This window comes from Scophthalmus maximus, chromosome 20 (genome assembly GCF_022379125.1).
Source record: "Scophthalmus maximus strain ysfricsl-2021 chromosome 20, ASM2237912v1, whole genome shotgun sequence".
NCBI classification, from domain to species: Eukaryota; Metazoa; Chordata; class Actinopteri; order Pleuronectiformes; family Scophthalmidae; genus Scophthalmus; species Scophthalmus maximus.
In genome coordinates, this window is record NC_061534.1 from 956,713 (window position 1) to 979,361 (window position 22,649).

The 22,649-nt window shown below is 43.3% G+C and overlaps 2 protein-coding genes across 6 annotated transcripts; both read right to left on the reverse strand.

Annotated features, from left to right (window-relative positions):
- Window positions 1–1,191: 1,191 nt before the first annotated feature.
- On the reverse strand, window positions 1,192–14,928 carry LOC118285062 (3'-5' RNA helicase YTHDC2). Of its 4 annotated transcripts, none has more exons than XM_035608384.2 (32): window positions 14,794–14,928; window positions 13,967–14,075; window positions 12,498–12,614; window positions 12,284–12,374; window positions 11,383–11,582; window positions 11,062–11,264; window positions 10,822–10,988; window positions 10,568–10,670; window positions 10,265–10,421; window positions 10,044–10,151; window positions 9,767–9,897; window positions 9,453–9,588; window positions 9,148–9,274; window positions 8,449–8,514; window positions 8,210–8,355; window positions 8,031–8,127; window positions 7,844–7,931; window positions 7,624–7,704; window positions 7,446–7,528; window positions 7,258–7,363; window positions 6,951–7,067; window positions 6,536–6,808; window positions 6,296–6,422; window positions 5,885–6,084; window positions 5,569–5,758; window positions 5,312–5,415; window positions 4,507–4,626; window positions 3,866–4,026; window positions 2,779–2,890; window positions 1,956–2,159; window positions 1,644–1,826; window positions 1,192–1,575 (listed from the first exon to the last, which is right to left on the reverse strand). In XM_035608384.2, exons 3-32 carry the CDS (start codon window positions 12,547–12,549, stop codon window positions 1,525–1,527), a joined length of 3,984 nt encoding a protein of 1,327 aa, XP_035464277.1. In that variant the 5' UTR covers window positions 12,550–12,614; window positions 13,967–14,075; window positions 14,794–14,928; the 3' UTR covers window positions 1,192–1,524. The 4 variants fall into 4 exon arrangements, with proteins under 4 accessions (XP_035464277.1, XP_035464276.1, XP_035464274.1 ...); XM_035608383.2 differs by having other exon boundaries at window positions 12,498–12,650; XM_035608381.2 differs by having other exon boundaries at window positions 12,498–12,677.
- dcp2 (decapping mRNA 2) lies at window positions 14,639–20,337 on the reverse strand. Of its 2 annotated transcripts, none has more exons than XM_035608387.2 (11): window positions 19,572–20,337; window positions 18,297–18,448; window positions 18,048–18,175; window positions 17,863–17,961; window positions 17,497–17,649; window positions 17,290–17,402; window positions 16,947–17,051; window positions 16,255–16,354; window positions 15,838–15,927; window positions 15,660–15,711; window positions 14,639–15,563 (listed from the first exon to the last, which is right to left on the reverse strand). In XM_035608387.2, exons 1-11 carry the CDS (start codon window positions 19,637–19,639, stop codon window positions 15,442–15,444), a joined length of 1,182 nt encoding a protein of 393 aa, XP_035464280.2. In that variant the 5' UTR covers window positions 19,640–20,337; the 3' UTR covers window positions 14,639–15,441. The 2 variants fall into 2 exon arrangements, with proteins under 2 accessions (XP_035464280.2, XP_035464279.2); XM_035608386.2 differs by having other exon boundaries at window positions 15,823–15,927.
- Between the last annotated feature and the right edge of the window lie 2,312 nt (window positions 20,338–22,649).

Below are 22,649 nucleotides of genomic sequence, written 5' to 3' on the forward strand. Positions count from 1 at the left end.
GTCCCGCGGGCCGCGGGGCCAATCGGATCGCAGGGAGCGCAACACGCGCCGGGGCCGCACGCGCGGACCAATGGCGTGAGGTGTACGATGTCTGGTGAGAGGAGACGCAGCCAATCACGGAGCGATATTAATTCCTGGCGCGGCGGTGTGGTGGGGACGAGCGAGCGTGACCATGGCAACGTGCTTCATTCACACAGCGGCTGAGAGAGTTATCAGAAGTTTTAATTTACAAAACTACCAATACAACTACATATATATATATTTACAAAACTACCAATACAACTACACATATATATATATGTAGTTGTATTGGTAGTTTTGTGAATTAAAACTTCTGATAACTCTCTCAGCCGCTGTGTGAATGAAGCAATATGAACAATATATATATATAAACCATTATATAAATATAATTCAAATGTGTAAATATAACGTACTTTATTCAAAATAATATTTTAGTATATATAAGTATTTGAAAGTCAAAGAGCTCAATAAAAAAAATGACAAGATGCAAAACAACCAAAAAAACAATTGAAATGACCAGAGTCAAAAAATAAATAATCCCAGATGCACAAAAATAAATCACAAAGATATGAAAAATATCAGTCACAAAACAACCAGGGATCATTTTCTCATAATCTGTCATTTCATTGGCCTTTCTCCCCCTATATGTGTATTAGTACAGTATTATACAGTATTTATTATATATTTTAAAGGTTGACTGCACTTCATGCTCTGTTTACTTGTTATGTATTTTAGAGAAAAGCGTTTTTAATGTTATTTAATTTTGTCTCGACTTTTATTGGATTCTTTTATTTTAATAATTAGGTACTTGGTTGACTGGGAGTAACACAAGAAAAATTCCAATATACCTGTACTACCTTGGCAATAAAGTTTATTCTATTCTATTTATGAGTATGAATGTGTATGTGGGTTGAGATGTGTCTTGGCTTGTGTGTGTGTGTGTACTGGTGTATGGGTACATATTTTATATCCTTTTTAAAATTATTATTATTATAATGGAACGACAACCCTGACCTCCAACGTTTAATGTGACGCAGCGTGAAACTGCAGTTGAGTAAAAAGAACATGTTCACATTGATCTTCAGTCTCTGTTGTTGATGAACTCACAGTGGGTCTCACAGAAGAATGAATCAACTCTCTGTTCATGAGCACTGAAGACATCAAACTGTGTTTTAACACCAAACGTATTCATTTATTTTTCTCTCTCACTTCATTAACACAAAAACAACCAGAGTCCAGAGTTCATCTTATCAACTCGGAGGAAGAAACGTGTCAAAGTTCAAATGCTTAAAAAAACAACAAAAAAAGAAAACACGTGACCTTTTTTTTCCTGTGTTAAAACGAAGGAACATGAATAAAGTGAAACATCACGAGAGCGTGAAGCGTTCACACGCACAACTTTTACGAGTCAAAACAAACACAACGAACCCTAATATATAAAAACTGGCGACTCCAAACTTATCGTCTTGATTTAAATGTTTTAAAGAACAGAACTGGTGCAGATCACCTCTCCCACAGTAACAGCAGCTGTCGTCCCGCCTGCGGCTCCAATTCCTACAGGAGAGAGAAAAAAAAGATTATTTATACTTGACAGTGTAAAGAGTCTTGGTTCTGGGTCTCACCTGTCCGTCGCTGCTCATCTGCACCGCCTCGTTGTCGCTCCAGGGGTTCAGGATGTGCTGCGTGCACTCGAAGGGGAGACTCTCCCGGTGGATCCACTCCACGCCGTAAACCTTCTCCAGGCCCGTGAAGTCCCAGTCCTGCGAGATCTCCCGGCTGATGTCCGACACCATGCAGGCGTAGCCCTGCGAGGAAAACCAAAAAATAAACCTTCATCGTCTGTAAAGCCACTTTATGTTCTGCGTTCACACACCAAACACAAAGCTAAGACACGAAGTTCGAAGGTTCTGGAGAGTTTTTGTTTGTTTCTCTACCTGGAAGCATCCGGAGTACTGAGCGGTGAAGACGAGGACGACGTGGCAGTTGCTCAGAAATGCCTCGGTGAGTTTGGTCTTGTTGCCCGTGGTCGTGGACCAGATGCCGCTCTGCTTGGAGATCTCGATGTTCCGGATGTTGCTGCTCTGCATGACGAAGTAGCGGAGCGGCTGACCGTCGGACAGCGGCTTGGAGACTTGGAGCTGGGAACAGAAAAAAAGAATCAAACTTTCTTTTGATGAAAACGGGGCCGGCAGCTTTCCCAGAACTCGCTGTTTTGTAGTTTCGCATTATCCAGTTTAAACGGATCTTAAACAAAAACCTTAATAGTAAAAACATAATTTTTTTGGCAGCTGGAAGTGGAGCCCTCTGTCTTCTAACCTCATCACATCGTAGCTCTTGATGACCTCATTACATGTTTGTTTTTTACGTGCAAAATGTTTTGGTGGCGGGAGGACCAGAGAAAAATATTCATATCTCAAAAATTTAAAAATGGACATCGTTCAAATATATTATGGAGAGTTAAGAAATATTTTTCCATATTTTGGATCAATTGTTTTATGTAATTTTTTTTGTAATTTCTTATTTATAACTCAATTTCAGTATTTTGATCATTTATGAAGATTCTCCAGGAAATGACATCACAGGAACTAAAAACACTAATGTAGGACAGAGGTCAAAGGGTGAACGTGTGTTTGCCGCAGGAATAAAAATAAATAAATGTGTGGAATTAAAATCGATATCTGTTTCTGCTTTGACCAGTTTTTTTATGTCAAACTGTCCCGAGTTTTAAAAAGGTCACAGGAGAGAGAGAGTGAATACCTTCACTGGGTTGGGGGGGCTGGTGCTGTGGGACGGACTGTCGGAGGTCACGGAGCAGGAGGACCAGAGGTCGTCTGAGAGCTGATCTGTGGGAACCGAGGACTCGCAGGACCTGACGGAGGAACGAGTGACAAAAGAGACAAAACTAAAATATCCCAAATGATCCACATGACCTGCAGCACTAATGTACGTTTACCATCACTGTACAGTTTATATTTACTAGAAATTATAGTTTATACATATTACAGTAGATATTATAGTCTCTATCCTCAGTGTTTGATTCCATGTGTGTCAACACAGCAGCCTGTTCCCTCCTCAAACACCAAACTGAACATTTTATCCCCCAGGCCAAAAGACGCCTGAATAAACAGTTTAATCAGATGAGAGTTAACACACTGTGTTAACGTTCAACACACACACAATTATTCAGTATTTAACTGTACAAATATGTTCTTTTTCAAATTTAAATTTTTGTGATGAATATTCTAGTTTATTTATTTTGTAAATACTCACATTATTCTATTACTGTATATTAACTAGAGCTGCAGCACTTAATCGATTCGTAATCGACTGCTTAATTAGTCGCCAACTATTTTGATAGTTGATAATTCTCTGATTTCAGCTTCTTAAATGTGAATATTTTCTGGTTTCTTTGCTCCTCAGTGACAGTAAACTAAATATCTTTGGTGTGTGGACAAAATAAAACATCATGTTGGGGCTTTGGGAAACACGATCAACATTTTTTACCATTTTATGGACCAAACAACGAATCGATTAATCGAGAAAATGATCGACAGATTAATCGATTATGAAAATAATCGTTAGTTGCAGCTCTACTTTAATTATCATTGTTCTGTCTTTTATTATTAACTTCTTTAATTTTGAGACTATGGAGCAAAAGCTTTTTTTACACGGTTATACTAAAAACCATCTTATATCTCTATTTTAGTTATTGCCTATAATTTGACCAGCTGCCTCCCTCCTCTGGTATTAACATAGTTCTCTGTCGCTCTGAAGCTAAAGGACGAGAGGTTCTGTCGTAGTCACACTTCGATCTACGTGTCCAGAGACTGAGACTGAGTCGTACTTGTCGGGGGTGGGGGCGGGGCTGGCCGGTTGCTGTGGGCTGTTTTTGAGGCCCTTCACCGGTGACTGCTGGGGCCACTCCCCTGGCATCATGGGCCGGGGCCGCTGGCCGATCCCGGTGGGCTGCTGCAGGCCTGCTTGCTGCTCCTCCTCCGTCAGCACCTGAGGGACAGTGTAACATCGTCATCGTGTCAACACCATGAGGCATCGCAGACAAAACCCGACACGCCAAAAGTTCACACATCAGGTCCGAGCGTTAATCCGTCCCTTTTTTCAAACATGTTTATAATTTGTCGGTTCTGTTTCACAAAGATCTAATCGAGTTTAGTTTGGGTCTCGTCGGGTTGTAGGTCAAAGTTCTGTTTCGTGTACTGTTAAAAAAACGCCATAATAACCAATAGTGAGTTAATATTTATTAGTAAAATTCTATTTCTGATCTAATTTTATTTGTTAGTAAAAAAAGAGTTATGTGTCTTGTATTAGAAACATTTCAAACGCAGAGTTTTACTTTACAGATTAAAACTCAAAAGAAAATGTACATTGTGTAGAAATGTAAGATTCTGTTTTGGGGATGAGGAGAATAAAACGACAACTTGTCTGCAGATCATAATTTTTCTGTGAAACTTCAATCGTGTGACCTACAGAAACCAGCGTCTGCAGAACAGCCTCGTCCTTCTGATTGTAGCACTTTGACGGATTTCGGCTTCTCCAGACGAGCAAGTTGAGCCACATCTTCTTCAGCTTAGACACCAGACCTGCAGCCTGACGGCAGCCAGGAAGTGAGAGAATATTCAGTCCCAAACGTCAGGATGGAAAAATAAAAACACAAAGAGAGCAATGGGGCAGAATCAGCAAAAGAAAAACAACAGAAGAAAAGAGGAGCAACTGCCAGGGAAAGAGATATGAGTCATTAGGTTTATCTTAAATTCAGAAAAAAGTAATTTCACCGGCCATTTATTTCTCTGGTTTTTCACAAAAGATTTCGTCACAGGACAAGTTTGTTATTACGACTACAAAATCAAATCGAAAATCAAATGTGACAACGGAATCACTAGAGGTTAAAAAAAGTTTCTCCACACAACTTTAATAGTGTAACACGAAACAGTTTCGTGGAATCCTTCATTAGGAACTTAAGCTCTTGTTTTGCTGAAATATCTAAATTATTCAGTTTATGTTTATACAACTCAAAAGACATTTAAAGGATCATATATCTGAAAACTAAATTGAAATTCGTAAAGAAAACAGACTAATGGAAATTTTTTGATTCAAGCTTGTTTCCCCTCTTGGAACCTAAACTCTTACATTCAGCTTGATTCTTTATATTTACATATATATATTTTTCTGTTTTATCCTCATTTAATGCGAGTTTGGATTAAGTCTGTTTGCTGAGTTCTAATATTTGAACAGGTGAAAGGTCAGCAAGTGTTGAAGGTGACGTGTCCCTCACCTCGGGCTCGAGCTGGAAGGCGAGCCAGTCGTCCACTCTGACCTCGGCCACGTCCTCCGACCCACTGTCGCTGTCGTCGGGCGGACTGTCTGAGGAGGAAGAGCCTGTGAAGCAAAGTGTGACCCCGGGTCAGAAAAAAAAAGGAAACTAAATAATGAATCTGGGGCTCTTCCTCTTCCTGCTCTGGATGATGTCAAAACGATGATGATGTTCACGTACTTTTCAATGTACAAAATTTATATTAATGTTTCTGTTACCAGTGGCTCTGGGTACGACATGTTCTTGCAGGGCTGAGCTGGGCAACATGGCGCAGCCTCCAAAGATGGCCACCGCGATGGGAGTCACCAGGGAGCAGCAGCGGACGCTGGCCATCTGCTTCCCTCGACGCATCTCGTCATAGACGAACCAGTCGGTGGGCGGAGCCTGGGCCGATCTGCTCGAGCTTTTCTACACGGCAACAACACACATGTACAGGGAAAATAATAAACACACAAAGAGGTTCTGTCTGATACGACCACTCACTCCCCTCAGATCCGTCTGATGATCGGACCACAGCGTGATTTGTTTTCTTACCTCTTTGAACTGGTTCAGGATGGAGGTGGGATGGAAGTGGATCTTCTTCTCTGCGTCGTTTGAGAGCTCTGACGCCTCCCGGTCCACGTGGAACATGTTGGGATACATGCCGGCCACCAGGGCGGCCTTCACCACGGCCCAGTTCTCAGAGTTCAGGTTCAGCTCGTGGATGTCGCAGCCGCCGCGCGCCCGAACGAAACCTGGGGGAATAAAAAGCGGCACGTTTTAAAAACAACAAGGTTGTGAGTCTGGAGGTCGTCCTGAACTTCTCCGGAGAGGGGCTGTAAGTGAAAAACACCAATTCCCGGCAGATGTTGCTCCGGAGTTTCTCCTGCCGGACCCCTGGTTTAATCTCTGGTCTCCACCTGGTGGAGCTGGAGTACAAAAGGAGACCAGAGAAGAGGAACTGACCAATAGCGCGGAGCTGTGCCAGCAGCTGGATCCTCATGCCGAGTATCATCTCCATGGTGGACTGGGACAGGAAGTTCTTCTCGCAGAAGGATCGCTCGCAGCCTTCGTAGCGTGACTTCTGCCACGCCTGCCACACACACACACACACACACAAGAAAAAAAACAGCACAATCTCATCAGTTCACCCTTGAATCCAAATTCCCTGCCAATGGTTGCAGGAGGGCTTGAACCCGCTGGTACCTGGAAGGCTCTGAGCAGCGCCATGTGGTCGCTGAAGCTGCAGGAGGAGAAGTGTTTGCGGCAGTGCAGAGCCACTCTCTTCTGGGAGCCGCGGGCGGGGAGGACGAAGGGGTCGCGGTAGGCCAGCGTGCAGGCGATGGTCAGGATTGGGTCCAGACACTTGAGCACCACAGCGCACAGCACCATCTTGCCCAGGTGGGGCTCCACTGAGAGCTCAGCCAGGTGGTAGCCCAGGTCCGTCAGGTCCTCGTCCCGGTTCATGGCACCGATCATCTGGAGAGAGAGAGAAGAGTGTTCATGATCGTCTCTGCTCTGTTACGTCTCACACTGACGTCTGACTTCCTGCTGAGGATCTTTAAAAACTTTATTGGTGTATTGACGATCTGATGTCGGAGGATTCGTGAGCACTTGTCACCTTCAGCCGTTGCACGGCGTCCCTGATGGCCTGCGCCGGCGGAGGCTGTGGGGCTCTGGACAGGAAGTCTGACACGGGACAGGAAGGAGCCAGCAGCTTCGTTTGCAGACACATTTCCTGTCAAACAACAACAATAAAGACATTTCACTTTTTAGAGAATGGAACAGAACCTTCCATGAAAGAATCACAGAGAGAGAATCCATTTGATGGGGGTCCAGGATCCAATTTGTTGCATTTTGCAAGTTCACCACCAGATGTTGCCAAATATTAGACACCACATATCTGTGAATTGTGTGTGTGTGTGTACCTGCAGCGACATGCGCAACAGCTGTGGAACATGGAATTCCAGCATGTTGTTGAAACTGAGTCGACTGAAGAGGTGGAAGCAGATCCCTGTTCTGCTGCGTCCGGCTCTGTGGACACGACACTCACTCACAGGATTCACTCAGCAATAAAGAAGAGAAATTAACTTATTATTATTAAAATGTATGTTACCTTCCCTTCCTCTGCAGAGCGCTGGCTTTGGAGATCCAGACCGTCTTCAACGTGGACACGCAACTCAGAGTGTCGAAGGATTTCTACCAACCAGGGAATTATTAGTAATTACAAACCTGCACTTAGAGTGTCTGTTACACTTTTATTTATGAATCAAATCATTCGGTGGAGACTGTACCTCTTTGACTTTTCCCGAGTCGATGACGAAGACCACGTCGTTGACGGTGATGCTCGTCTCGGCGATGTCAGTGGAAAGGATCTGAGAGTGGAAACAACGACCGGTTACAATCAAGTGTGACAGTGAGATAATTTATATGTATTACTGTTTTATTATTGTTATTCTGGCATAATGGACAGATTGACAGAGTTACAAGACACAATGCGTGAGGGAGACTCACGATCTTCCGGACGCCAGGCTGAGAAGCGCTCAACACTTTCTTCTGCTCCAGTGTCTGCGTGTCCGAGTGAAGAGTGAAGATGTTGAACCTGAGAGACGAGACGACACACACACGTGTCCGTCAGAGACAGAGAGCGATAACACGACGTGACGCTTCACTGCACGATGTCAACGTGTCGGTCGTTCACCTCTCGACATGGCCAGAGAACCTCTTATCGTCGAACAGGATGCGATACTTCAGAGTCACCATCTCCTCGTATCCAGGAAGAAAGATCAGGACGGCACCTGAAGGACGAACAGATGATATTAATGATCCATCATCATCATCATCGTCCACACACTGTGAGATCTGTCGGTGGTTTCTCACCGTCGCAGGTGGTGGAGCAGATGTGATGCAGCAGGTCCATGACGAGGTCCAGGTCGGTCCACTCGTCGTCAGAGCTGTGGTGGTGGCGTCTGAGCAGCTCATGTTCCTCTGGGGAATAATCAAAGCTGCTCCGCTCTGTCAGGGGACTGAACGGGAAACAGGAACATTCACATTAAACGTATAATAATAATAATAATAATATATATACAGTATATACATATACATAACGTGTCACTCACATGGACGACCGAAGTAGATCCATAGCATCCGCGTGTTGAAAGTGTTCGGCAAAGTCTAACGCCGTCCTGGAATGAGATGAAGGTCAAAGTGCCGATGTCAGGATTCATAAACATGTTCCATTTCAAAATTCCATAATTAATTTTTCCAGACTCAAATTTCCTTCTTCTCTGTAGATTTTTCAGATCATATTAGACAACAGAGTACAAATAGATAGATGTTTATTAAATAAATATTATTATATAAGTGAATCATATATAAGTTATTAAATATAATATTATTACAGAGGTAAATAATGTTAACATTTTACATTCTGACTGTGTCTGCTGGTATGTTGCAATTTCTGCAGATTCATTTTTTTAATATTGATACGACCAATTCCAACTTGAGTTGTTCCGGGACTGATTCTCATATTAAAAGATTGATATTTAAAGATATTTAAACTCAGTTATTTTGGGGTACATGTTTATTTTATCATCAATATTTTCTGTTTTGACTGGAATTTTCTGGAATTGATCTTTTATTTTTTCCAGACTTGATCCAGATCTGGAAATAACAAAATCTAAAATCCAAATTTTTCAAAATCACAGAACCTCTACATGTCTTGACATGAATTCATATTTTTTGGTCTGGATCCGTTTCCACACATGTTGAAAGGAAAACAAAGAGCAGTAGTCACAACTTGATGCTGGACGTCCTACCATCCATTAGACGCCTTCACGTTGACGTCCGCCCCCATAATGAGCAGCTGCTCCATCAGCGCAGAGAAGCCGCGACTCGCCGCCATCATCAGAGGCGTGGCCCCGATCTCAGTGTGCGTGTAGTCGACTGTGTACAGGAAGGAAACGGGTCAACGTTTCATATTCATATACATCCACTGAAATATGAATCAGTTACAGGATCACTTGTTCTGAAAGCTTTTTCACTTCTTCTCTTCCCTCTAGTGTGTTATAGTTTTTTTTTATAAATGTAAAAGTTTAATAATGATAATGTGTAATAATCAGACCATTGACGTTCTCGTAGAGTATGAGGTTGAACAGCTGACTGTACGCATCCGGGTCTTCACTGAAGAAGATGTTGAAGATGCACGAGTCCATCTCCTTCACAAGCCACGGCTCCAAGTGTTCTGAGTCTCTCTCTTTCTATGACAAAAATATATAAATATATATCACACACTAACTTTACTCAGTCAGGTTTTCACACAACATAAATCCTCTCCACATATTGACCAAGCAGACAGACATTTAATCACAAACCTTTAGAAAAAATCTCATTCATATTCTCCATCAACAAAGTGTGTGTGTGTGTGTGTTGGTTTACTAGGTGGATGTGGGGACCATCCCCTCGGTCCAGAGGCCTGTTGTCCTGCAGGAAGCTCGTCATAGACTCTGGGCTCCGCTGTTTGTTCTCCGCTGCTTTACACCACATGTTGGTGGAACTCGTCTGCTCCTCTGACACACCCCCACACACACACAGATGAGATCCAGAGATTTATTTTATTAAGACAAGATATTCCTTTATTCGTCTCACAATGGGGAAATTTGGTATTTCCTTCACTCAGTGTGACTCTGAACAGAACAGAACATCGTCCACGTACTTCTCTGTGTACTTCCCTGATACGTCCTCCTGTCCTTGTTGTTGAAACCCGTCAGCTTCAGAACGTCCTCCAGAAACACTTCCTGCACTTCAAATGGTCTTCCTTTAACTAGAGAGGGAAGGGGAAAAAAACATCTTTCTTTATTGATAATAAATGATTTATATCACATTAAACATTTAAACACTGAACTTTTTTTTCAGTTAAACATCGGTGGGAATTACGCTGGATGACAGGGCAGGAGCCAAAGTACTGCTGGAACAGGTCCATGTCCAGCGCCGCACTGCAAAGGATCAGCTTCAGCATGGGAATCTTCCGCAGGACGCTACGCATCTTTATGAGCAGGATGTCGGTGAGGCCATCGCGCTCATGCACCTCGTCCTGTGTGAAACAGAGTGAATGCGATTCCGAACAAAGTTAATGTAAAGAAAGCCGGGTGGCGTGACAACTGGCAGATATTCTCAGGTTAAATATAAATGATCCCACGGCCGAACTCGGCCTCAGAGACTTGTCCTCTTGTTGCTCACCACGATGACATGAGTGACGGTTTCCAGGCTCTCGTCTCCAGCCATCAACGTCCTCAGCAACACTTCGCTGGTGCAGAACGTTAGCAGTGTCCTGGGAGAGAATCTTCAGTTCGAAAGTAAGTCGACAGGGTTAAAAGTTATATATTATTATTATAATAAATAAATAAATGTGTATATATATATATATATATATATATACACACACACACACACACACACACACCAACACACACACACACAGAGGAGCATCTTACCTGCTCTCAAGTCGGATGTGGTATCCCACCGTCTGACCCACGCTCTCTCCTCTCTCTGTCGCCACTCTCTCGGCCACGGCTATGACTGCCAGGCGCCGGGGCTGCGTGCAGAAGATCCTGCAGGCGTCTCCGCTTGCACTGCAGTCGTCCAGCAGGAACTGTGGGATCTAAACAAGGAAGAGGAGTCAAAGAGGTTTTAACCATGAAGGTTTCATCTCCAGGATCGGAAAAAAGCCCCACCTGTGTAGTTTTTCCGGAGCCAGTCTCTCCCACAACCAGCACCACCCTGTTTGCCCTGAGCAGCTGGACGATCTCCTCCTGGGATCCGTGGGCCGGCAGGGAGCGTCGGAAACCGTCCAGCTTGGTAGGTTTCCTCTTCTGCGGCACCAGGGGAATGCCGTTGTTCAAGCATCCGATTGGCCGGTGTCGGGCTCCACTGTTGTCTTGAGGGAAGACGAGGAAGAGGAAGTACGTTACATGACCTGAAACAATCTCCAGTAAATAATCTACTTTCATGGTTCTTTCTAAATCTCTAAACCATGATTTAGGAAACCAGCTCACCACCCTGCTGCGAGGAGCCACAGAGGCCATTCCTGATGGCGGGCTGCAGGTCCACCCGCTCCCTCGGCCTGGTGGGGAACCGCTGCAGGAGACCGTTTATTGAATACAAAGAATTCATGGAGACTGTGAGCAGCACGGAAGTCAGAGTTCTGTCGGAACCGTCGTTCTTCCAGACGGACAGGAAGCGATGTGGCCCATTCCTGAACGAGAGAGAACGAAAAAAATCTACAATATTAAACAATAACACCCGAACGGAAGGACGGATCTTTATCAAACTCGAATTACGACTTAATGTGGATATTGTCTGCACACAAAAACGTTTTGGGTCAGCAAGGTCAAAGGTCAAGGTCACCAGGGCCAATTACCTGTAAAATATATTATCTTAAACATGTCCTGAACCAGTGGTGCTATGGAGATGTGACCGGTGGCACTGGAAAGTTCATTGGTAAGTTCATTGGAAAGTTCATTGGAAAGTTCATTGGAAAGTTCATTGAAAGGCCTTTCAGGCCAGTGTCATCGTCAACGTTCACGAATTATCATCAAATTTGACTTTTAATCCAAAATGTATTCACGTGACCTATCAACCACACATAAACAAATTAGAGCAAACTCTGAGGTCATAGACCGTATTTGACCTTAGAAGGTCAAAGGTCAAGGTCACAGGACCAATTTCAGTGAAAATATTTTTGAATGACCATATTTTTCATCATGAAAAATTATGCAATCTTCTGCGAAATGCCACACCAACATTGGAAAATTGGTGGTGGACATTTTCCGGAAGCTCGCCGTTCACATGTGCAGAAACCGCAGCAGGACATTGTCCGGGCCGGACTTGTTCCCCAGAACATTCGGAGAGAGGCGACAGCTTTAGATGTGATGTGATGAACACGGAGGAACTTACCCTCGGCTTTTAGAGAGGAACCCCAGCGACTGGGCCATGAGATGGACGTAAGCCCTCTCAGTGCTGGTGAAGAAGGAGGGAAATTCCATTTCTGTCCAGACGAGGAAAGAGCAAATATTAAGGACACTAAAACAAAAGACGTTTTACTGAGGCTTACTAATACGTAATATTTGGCTTTTGTTTTCTGATATGAAACAGTTATAACAGTTGCTACCTGTCTGGTCGTCACTGTGCTGAAACCTCTCCAGACACAGGCTCACTGCCATCTTGATTTCCTCGGCGACGTCGTCTCGCGGTGGCGTGCTCTGACTCGTGGGGGGCGTTTGGGGAACTGTGCCGTTCGACAACATCATGCAATGCTGCAACACTTCACAAACCATGGACACGTCTAGAGCTGCCCAAAAAAAAGTATCTAGAAGTGATCGACTACTTAATTATTTGCTAAATGATTTGTTAATCGATTAATCGGCTTAAGTTGTTTTTATGCAAAGAAAAAAATCAATAAAAAATCAACATTATCAGATTTCCGCTTCTCACGTGAATATTCCCTGGTTTCTTTGCTCCTCTACGACAGTAAGATCAATATTTTTTGGTTTGTGTGGACAAAATTCCTTTGAAGCCTTGAGTTTAGTATTTACAGACCAGCGCCATCTTGTTGTTGTTTTTAAGTCAGATGTGACCATATTTGGCAGATGGGGGGGTGTGGCCTGACTGAGAGCTCTTCCAGATAATAATTTGCAGATTAATCATGATGAAAATAATTTCGTTTGGACACTTTTCATCCTTTATTATACATATGTATATCAAAGCTGCAACGATTAATCGATTATTAATCGACTACTAAATTAATCGCCAACTATTCTGATAATCGATTAATTGGTTCAAGAATTGTTTATGAATAAAAAAGTCCTAATTCTCTGATTTCAGCTTCTTCAATGTGAATATGTTCTGGTTTCTTTATCCTCTGTGACAGTGAACTGAAGATCTTTGGTGTGAACAAAACAAAACATCATCTTGGAGGTTGAAGTAAACACGATCAACATTTTTCAAAATTTTATGAAATTTATGGACCAAACAACTAATCGAATAATCAAGAAATAAATCGACAGATTAATTGATTACGACATTAATTACATTAAGTATATATATTTTTTCCTAATGTAATATATCAGATATTGTAGATGAGACCTGCAAAATGTTCTATTCTAAAACATACTCACTGATAATGTGGTTTTCATAAAAAACATCGACTGTAAAATGTCATGTACATAATTAACTGATCAGTTATTACAGTAATTCAAAGTGCGACACGTCACTCCGCCATCTTGTGTCCGTCCATCACTACAGGCCGCCGCAGCGGGAAACAACAAATATCACTACGAGAGATTACTTTCAAAAATCTAATACAAATTTTAACATATAACACAAAATCACAGTAAATTTATGAATTTATAAACAATCACCGGCGCATTTCAGTGACTAACCGAATGATTTTATTTTCTTCTGTCGCCGATGTTAGCTACGTGTCATTTCGTACAGCAGCTAATTGCGTCGTCGCTAAGCTATAAATTAGCTCATCATAGCTTTAAATTGCTGAGCGGCTAATTATAAAAGTTGTGCTAGAAACTCTTTGATGGTTGATGAAGCGGCTGCGGCAGCAATAACAACCAACACCGTACTCACCGACACCGGCGGGACGTGATGACACCTCCCGTTAACTTGACCCGTGTTCAACGTCAAGTCGGGCGAAGTTGTTAGCGCCGACGACGACAAGTACATCCGGCCTCGACTCCTTCACAATAAAAGACCCATTAATATAAATCTCAAAACATTGATTATTGATTACATTATTTGTAAGCGAATATTTAACGGGGAACATTTCCACTATACCTGCGCGTGGATACTTTTATGTAGCATTAGCACTGTAACTTCAGGCTAACTTCTGCTTTAAAGTTATTTTGTTTCGTCAAAGTTAACACTGATATAACGTTGAGATAAAATAATAAATACGTTTGGATTATAATTGAGTCCTGAAACGCTGGCTTCAGGCTAGGACCTTCAAAATAAGAGCACATTCAATTGTAGGCAGGCAGTTGTATGTGGGAAAGTTCAGAGTTCATAGAAGTGAAAAGAGACAAATGCAAAACGCAATAAATTCTTCAAATATGAATGAATTATCGGTTACTTTTTCTCTACGTAGTAATCCCCCACTTGGGTATATGACAGCTATGTGTGTGATATATTTCCAGCCTTTCTTGTAACGAGACTAAAGATAGAATCATAAAGCAAGTTTACGAGAAACATTTTAAATATGGTGCATATTTTCAATTATGTAAATCATAGGAAAACAAAGAGTGAAAAAAAACAGACATTTCACTTTATTCACAGTCAAAAACACAGTTGAAGCCAGAAGACAGCTGGAGATCAGCATCTGTACAATCAACAACAACAACAATAATAATTAGAAGAAGAAGAGAGTTCATATCCTGATGTTTACGTTAAACTCTCACCGACTGTGGGTTGAACTTCTGAAACATTGCGGTGACAAAGTTCACAGTTTTCCAGCGCTGTGGTTCCTCCGTCGTGGTCCAGAGGCTCAAGGGCCCGAATGTTTTTTTTCCATGTCACCTAAAACACAACTGCTACGAGCCAAGTCATCAAGAAACATGATCGAGAACTTGTCTGTCTGAGGAACTGTAATGGGTATTTTTGAACCTGTGAAGTTCGCAAAACAGCGATGAAATAATACGACTGCTAAAAAAGAATTCTGAAAAACTAACAGACAACAAAATGGGACGTGGGTCAGTTTAAGGCAAAATAGCAACAACAATATCCTGAAGTCTGGGAATGGACAATATTAAAAAATTTAACAGTTTACTCAAATTGAAACGTCGTTCTTTCCTTGTGTGCGTTTGATTTATTAAGTTTTAAAATTGGTGAAAAATACTATCTGAGCAATACGCTGCCACAATAATTGAACTGTGATCCCGTTTTCAATGAAAAAATTACTTGTGATTGAGTTAATCTCCTTTTCTGATTAAAATGAAACAATTGGCATTTTTCCGTTTTTCCCCCATGTCGTCATTGTGGATGGCTGCTCCCATGAGGCCGTGATCGGATGTGGTTGCAGATGAGTGGCACAGAGCTCCATCATCACGTCAGTAGTCGAAACATTTCATGATGGCGTCCCGGTCGAATCTGAAGTTGAGGAAAGCTCTGGAGGACAGCAGCTGCTCGGCGTCTCTGGTCTGGTGGCCGTTTGAGCTGCTCTGAGACGCGTCTTGGAAAAAGAGAGAAGCTTGTTAAACACATTCCTCTTTCATCTCTGGCACACGAAGGCCGCAGCAGTGAGACTTAGTAACCGTACAAACCGCACCTCTCTCAAAACTGTCCTGCAGTCTTCTGGGCTGAAGTCTTTTATCCTCCTTCTGTGGAAACAGTGTCAAAGTGATCAGCTTGTGATGAACAGTCACTTTTCTGATCAGCTCTGATTCAAAACGCTTCCGTCAAAATCCATCACAGTTTCTCTCTACACTTACTGATATGCTTTTCACCTGTTGGCTGCCGGCTGAACTGTCAGCGGCTCCTTTCTTCACATAAGGCGAGTCCTGACTTTTCTTCCCGTTGCTCTTTGAGGTTGAGTTCTAACAGAGGAAAGAGCAGAAGGTTGTGAGCTCACTTTGTTGGTAGAGCAGTTGTCCAACCTTTGCCAGTGTGTTTTGCACTTCAGGGCCACCGTACAAACCACTGACAGATTCTATGAATCCGTGAACCCGCACCGGTTCCTGTCGGTCAGATTTTGTATCCGTTGGTTTAATTTCATTAGAAAATGTTGTCTGGACGGTTCACAGACGTGTGGTTTCCTTCGGTGATTTTACTTCCCCAGGTTTCAATACAGGCCGAAGCTCACAACTTCTCATCAGGTTCCTTTATTAGCTGCAGAACTCAGTGACAGTCCTGTGGTGCCTAACCTGGTTCGGCTCGTACTGGCCTGGCTGGCTCACGGGCTTCTGTTTAGTCCAGCCGTTCCCAGGAAGTGCGTCGGTCCCTGTAAGGCGGCGGGATTTTGACCTTTAAAGAGAGAATTACGTTTGTATTACTAATTGACGATTACAGTGACGGAATCAGAAAGTAAAACATGAGAATCAAATCGTTTTCACTGAATTCAAAGGAAGCTCCCATATTAATGATTCTATGTATTTATTTAGTTCATTAGAAACCGGTTTAAAATTTACAGAATTTACACATGAAGAGTCTGGAACAGCAACATGATTCCCCTCATCTATAAAATTTCTATTGATCTGCATAATTTCTCTCGTTGCTCTAAACTCTTTTGTCCCAGTTGGGATCCTTTAGAATGATGACCCTGGTTTTCCAGTGATCTGATTGGTCAGTAGTTGGACCGACGACCGGCTTTGATCTCTTTATCTCAAACGTCACCTGCTCTGGATCAGGTTTTAGCCGTTCAGCATCAGTTACCATGGTGATTTACTCTGGTAAAATGAGAACCAGTTTCGTAGGAGGGAAAAAAGCCAGAGTAAGTTTCCCTCGAAAACCGCAAATCCTGCTTCGTAGAACAGGAAGTTCTGGATACATTCTTGCAAGAGGCGCAACAGTTTCCACTAAACCAGTGTTTATATCTACTGAGATGTTTTTATTTTACCGAAGGTTTTCCGAAGGTTTTCCTGGAGTGCTACCGTTGTTTGCGAAGTCCTCGTCGCTGTCCGTCGACTCGCCTTTCAACTTGCCGATCCATTCTCTCAGCGGCCTGTACGAGTAGGAAACAGGAAACAGGATGTGTCGTCAAACATCTGTCAAAAACTGAGCTGAAGTTTATGATACAGCACGTTTCCCCTTGTTAACAGTCTTTATGCTAACGTAGGCTAACAGTGCTGAACACACATATATGAGGCTGATATCTAAGGGCTCATCTCACGATCAGACAGGGAGAAAACATATATTTACTCAATGGATAACTACAGTATGCAATGAACGGCAGGACGCACCTTATGAACGGAATGGCCATGAAGAACCTGTTGGGGGCGAGTCCCAGCTTCGACTTCGGGGTCATGTCGTTCCTGTGACACGGGAGCTTCTCGATGGGGAACCACTCGATGTTCTGCAATAGAAAAAAAAGGGGGGAAAGATCATGAAACACTTGAAACTCGGATGCAAAAAAAAGCTGGAAAGCAGACGTGCAATGACGTTCCTACCCTGATCTCTTTCCGTGTTTTGGGGTTGAACTTTGTGTCCTTGGACACTCCTGGGATGATGTAGAGCCGCACCACCTGGTCCGTGATCTTCGTCTCAATGAACCTGTCCTTACTGATGCGGTTCTTGATGTCGAAGCCCGTCTCCTCCATCACCTGCACAACACACACACACACACACACACACACACACACACACACACACACACACACACACACACACACACACACACACACACACACACACACACACACACACACACACACACACACACACACACACACACACACACAATTTTCAACTATGAACACTCGTCCCCCGATGTCTTCCTGTGGTCAGAGATGAGCAGTGTGGAACGTGTAGCTTACCTCGCGCACGGCACAGTCATGAGGAGCTTCGTCCTCGTTCACTTTGCCCTTTGGGAAACCCCAGCCCGACTTGGCGAGGTATCCCTGAACCAGAAGAGCCTGAGGAGAAAAGAGTTTCCAGCTTTACATCAAGCCTACGTCAGATTATTATTTCTACGGCATACGAGTGAGCGAACACAACTCACGTTTTCTAACGATTCGTCTAAAATGATGGCTCCGTAGGTCGGCACACCCATCTTGTATTCCTTCCACTGCTCCAGGACCTTCTGCACGTCCTCCCCATGAGGCAACAGAAACGGACAGTGATGGAATAGTTTGCAGCCGTCAAGGAAATTAAACAGAACCAGGAAGAGGCAAGAAAAAAAAAATCAAACTACTCCTTTTCTTTTGGGAGGCTTTGATATATCATTTGTTTTTTTCAAATAAAAAGATATCAGCTTTGGCGAAGTCTCTGATCCCACAGTGAGGAGCTCCGGGAGTGTTCTGCATACAGAAGTCCAGGTAGAACCAGTGGGCCAGTTCGATCTGGAAACAGACACGGATGGCGTTGTCCCGCTCCTCACTGGGGATGTGGAGGATGAAACGGCTGGAGGAGGAAGAGAGAGCACAGACTGTTCAACAACAGTGTAACAACAACCACAGACAACTACAGACAATGTTCAACAGCAGCGGGAAAACAATGACAATCACAAACTACAGACACATTTCAACACCTGCTGAAATAACAACACAGACCACAGTCAACTACAGACACAAGAAATAGAACTACAGACAGTGTCCAACACTAGCTAACAACTAGAGACACTGTCCAACACTTGCTAACAACTACAACAACTACAGACACTGTCCAACACTAGCTAACAACTACAGACACTGTCCAACACTAGCTAACAACAACAACAACTACAGACAGTGTCCAACACTAGCTAACAACTACAGACACTGTCCAACACTAGCTAACAACTACAACAACTACAGACAGTGTCCAACACTAGCTAACAACTACAACAACTACAGACAGTGTCCAACACTAGCTAACAACTACAGACACTGTCCAACACTAGCTAACAACAACAACAACAACAACAACTACAGACACAGACACTGTCCAACACTAGCTAACAACTACAACAACTACAGACACTGTTCAACACTAGCTAACAACTACAGACACTGTCCAACACTAGCTAACAACAACAACAACTACAGACACAGTCCAACACTAGCTAACAACTACAGACACTGTCCAACACTAGCTAACAACAACAACAACTACAGACACAGTCCAACACTAGCTAACAACTACAACAACTACAGACACTGTTCAACACTAGCTAACAACTACAGACACTGTCCAACACTAGCTAACAACAACAACAACAACAACTACAGACACAGACACTGTCCAACACTAGCTAACAACAACAACAACAACTACAGACACAGACACTGTCCAACACTAGCTAACAACTACAACAACTACAGACAGTGTCCAACAGCAGCCAAGCTAGAGATAAAACGCCAGGTAAGGCTAACGCTAACGCTAACAACAACAACAATGTCGTCGTCCCGCCGCAGCACCGACGCACTGTCTCTTTGTTCACCGACGTTCAATCGCACTTTTCTCTCTCGAGTCAGTTTCCGGTCGAAGTGACGAACAACCCGCGGCGGTGACCGACGGTCGGTTGTCGTCCAGGTGCCGCTGTTACCTGCACAGGTCGTCCAACATGCCGGACGGAATCTCCACTCGTTTCGTTTCCATGTTGCTCGAAAACATCGCGACTCTCTCGGGGGAAACGCCGGGGACACGAGCGAGGGGAGCGGGCAGGCTACACCCGGAGATCACCGTCTCCTCGACGACATCATGGTCCACACGAGAGACGATCCATCAGTCCATCAGATCATTCCTCTTCTTCCTCCTCCTCCTCCTCCTCTTCTTCTTCTTCTTCTTCTTCTTCCTCCTCCTCCTCCTCTTCCTTTTCCTCCTCCTCTTCTTCACTAACTCCACGGGCTGCCGTTTGTGCTGCGTTCACGGAACACGAGGGGGAGCGGGAGTTATGATAAGACTCCCCCTTTAACGCATAGATGTATTATAAGAAGGGCAAGTTTTAACGAGGCAGAGGAAGATCAATGTTGCTTAAAATAAATAAATAATGTGAGAAAGGAAGTACAGATGATCGACAGTATAACAGCTCAAGGGTTTAATTGGACTGACCGGCGCACTGTGCCTGACGTCAGTTGTTTACAGCGCAGTATGTAGTGTGTGACGTCAGACCTACAGAAACTTCCAGACAAAAAACTTTAAGTTTCCAGTTTAAATTCCGTCCTGCGTGTTTACGTATGAGCGTTGTTTCCTGAGTTGGAGAATATAATTTACCACAACTCTGGTGTGGAAGAACGCAACATCGGTTTACAACAGGAAGCCAATCATCCAATCGCAGGCGTAGGGTGAGACTAGACGAAACGCTATTGGTTCATTTGTTGTGTCTGTCATTAGATGGAGGGAAACAACATTAACAAGTTAGTGTGAGCGGTACAGTGGCGGTGTTGATGATGTCCGACTTCTTAAAAGTTTGTTTTTCTGTAAATTGATGTAGAAATTATATAACACATTTTATTATGTAATTCATTTTAATATTTGTCTCAAAATAAAAGTTCAGGTACCTAATAGAAAAAGGTTTTATACATATACAAAACATTTATACATCAATGATCAATAACGTGTCAAAAGTTAATACAACACAGAGCACAGATCAGACTAAAACAGATCGATGCTGAGTAATAAAATTACTTTACAGATACAAAAAAAAACACAGCTACTTTTTAAAAACTTCTCATTGGAACCTGAATTTTAATTAGTCAGCTTGATGATATAATCACCAAACTGTCATATATATTATGGGTTGTTTTTTTTAGATTAAAAATGTGTTAAACGTAACAAAACCAGCAGCAAACTTTAAAAAGAACAGGTATAAAGTTTGAACTGATTAAATGAGCCTGGTTCCTCGGCTTTGTGTCGTCGTGGTCGTCACAGAGTGTCCACACCGCGGATCCTCCTCGCCAGCTGAATGTCGCGGGGGAACACGGTCACCCGCTTGGCGTGGATGGCACACAGGTTCGAGTCCGAGAACAACATGACGAGGAACGCCTCAGCAGCCTGAGTGGAAAGGAGGAAAACTGCTGCAGTCAGATCAAACTACAGAGACAATATTTCAGATTTGAACAACCAGATGATTTGTTTGCTGACCTCCTGCAGAGCGAGCAGAGCGTAGATCTGCCACCGGAGAGCCTGTGTGGAAAAACTTTGGCAAATCTCACGAACCTGAAACAAGAAGAAGAAAAATATGTTTTTTCTTCCCACTCGGGGAGCATTCCCAAACTCTACAACTGGGGATCATGGAATTTAATTTCATCTGCGAAAACCACAAAAGCTGTTTCCAGAACTTTTCCGGAGGAGCTCGTATGTGAGAAAGCAGATGTTCGTAAAAATGTTGCTCAGGACATTTTCCCTACAGCAGGAAAATCTCTGGAAGATTGACGGCACTCAGCCCAGGCTCCACCCTTTGCCTCAACATTCCAGAAATGTTCTCCTGCTGTCTTTCTTCATACATTAAAGACAAACTCCAGAAAACCTATTTTTCTCGGAGATTGTGTGTCTTTGTTTTTATTTCTAAAAGGCTCAATTTTCTTTTACCCCTGTAGGTCCCAGAATTTAATTCGACACATGTTCATGTTCTTCCCAAGGTTGTTAGGCCTGGAGCGACTCACCAGGCGAGAGAAGGGTCCCCTCCTGAGCAGAAGACCCGTGCTCTTCTGGAATTTGCGAATTTCCATCAAGGCCTTGGTTCCTGGCCGGAACCTTCTTTTCTTGGGAGTCACGGGATGCGGCGCTGGAAAACAGACAGTGTTTTTTTGTATTGTCGACGAGTTATGGCTTCTGGAGTATGGGGGAAGGTTTTGCTAAACATTGTAGAGGGGACAGGGTTTTTTTCGCTGTTTTGGTTCTCAAACTCTGATTTACAGAATCTTTATCCATCTTTAAAATTACACATATTTGTTGATTCCCATTTCTGTGACGGACATAATCATGAGTTCAAAAGTCAGTCCCCCCAGTACGTCGGTGAATCTCACTAGAACCGCTGCTCCGTCCTGGGGACCGGCGTGTTGAAGCAGGGGTCACCGGGGCCACCACCGCTGGGCGCCGTGTCGGGGTTTTGCCCTTTCGGCGGGCGGCAGATGTGTCGTGACGCATCACCTCCGACACACGTCAGGGACCACGAGAGGAAAGACGACTGTGACTGGGAAAGACTGAGGACATCAGAGACGGACATTTTATAAATTCCATCAATTCTTGTCTTTTGCTGGTAAAAACCTAAAACACTGAGACTTTAAGATGGATTATCTCGTCCAGATGTTGCACTCATGTCATCTCCATCCTCCCACGGGGAGTTCAGAGGTCACAGGTTTCTAGGCATCAGGTCCAATAACTATTTTATTTGTGATTTGATGTCAAACGTCCTCAGCCTCCAGATTCTGACTTTTTTTTTTTTACCTGACTTTAAGTTCATTTTTCATTCACAAATGTTAATGTATTAAGACAAAACTGTTATTGCTGCTGTTTATGGCCATATGGCTAAAAACTATTTCAAATGACTGTATTTTGAAACAAGCAGCTTTAATGAAAAGACTCCGAATATGTGACCGAGTAAATAACGTTATTGTAACTTGACATGTTCCAGGATCACAGCAGCAAGCTAACAACAACAACAACAACAACAACAGCAGCA

Excerpts from the sequence above, each read along its gene's own strand:
- LOC118285062 (XM_035608381.2), bottom strand. The coding sequence starts at position 12,663 with ATGGTTTGTGAAGTGTTGCAGCATTGCATGATGTTGTCGAACGGCACA. Across the intron at positions 11,265-11,382 it reads TGGCTCCTCGCAGCAGGGTG|ACAACAGTGGAGCCCGACAC; the intron begins GTGAGCTGGTTT and ends TCTTCCCTCAAG. Across the intron at positions 9,589-9,766 it reads ATGGTCCCCACATCCACCTA|AAAGAGAGAGACTCAGAACA; the intron begins GTAAACCAACAC and ends TTTTTGTCATAG.
- dcp2 (XM_035608386.2), bottom strand. The coding sequence starts at position 19,639 with ATGTTTTCGAGCAACATGGAAACGAAACGAGTGGAGATTCCGTCCGGC. Across the intron at positions 15,928-16,254 it reads GCCAGTACGAGCCGAACCAG|AACTCAACCTCAAAGAGCAA; the intron begins GTTAGGCACCAC and ends TTCCTCTGTTAG. Across the intron at positions 15,712-15,822 it reads AACAGGTGAAAAGCATATCA|AAGGAGGATAAAAGACTTCA; the intron begins GTAAGTGTAGAG and ends CTGTTTCCACAG.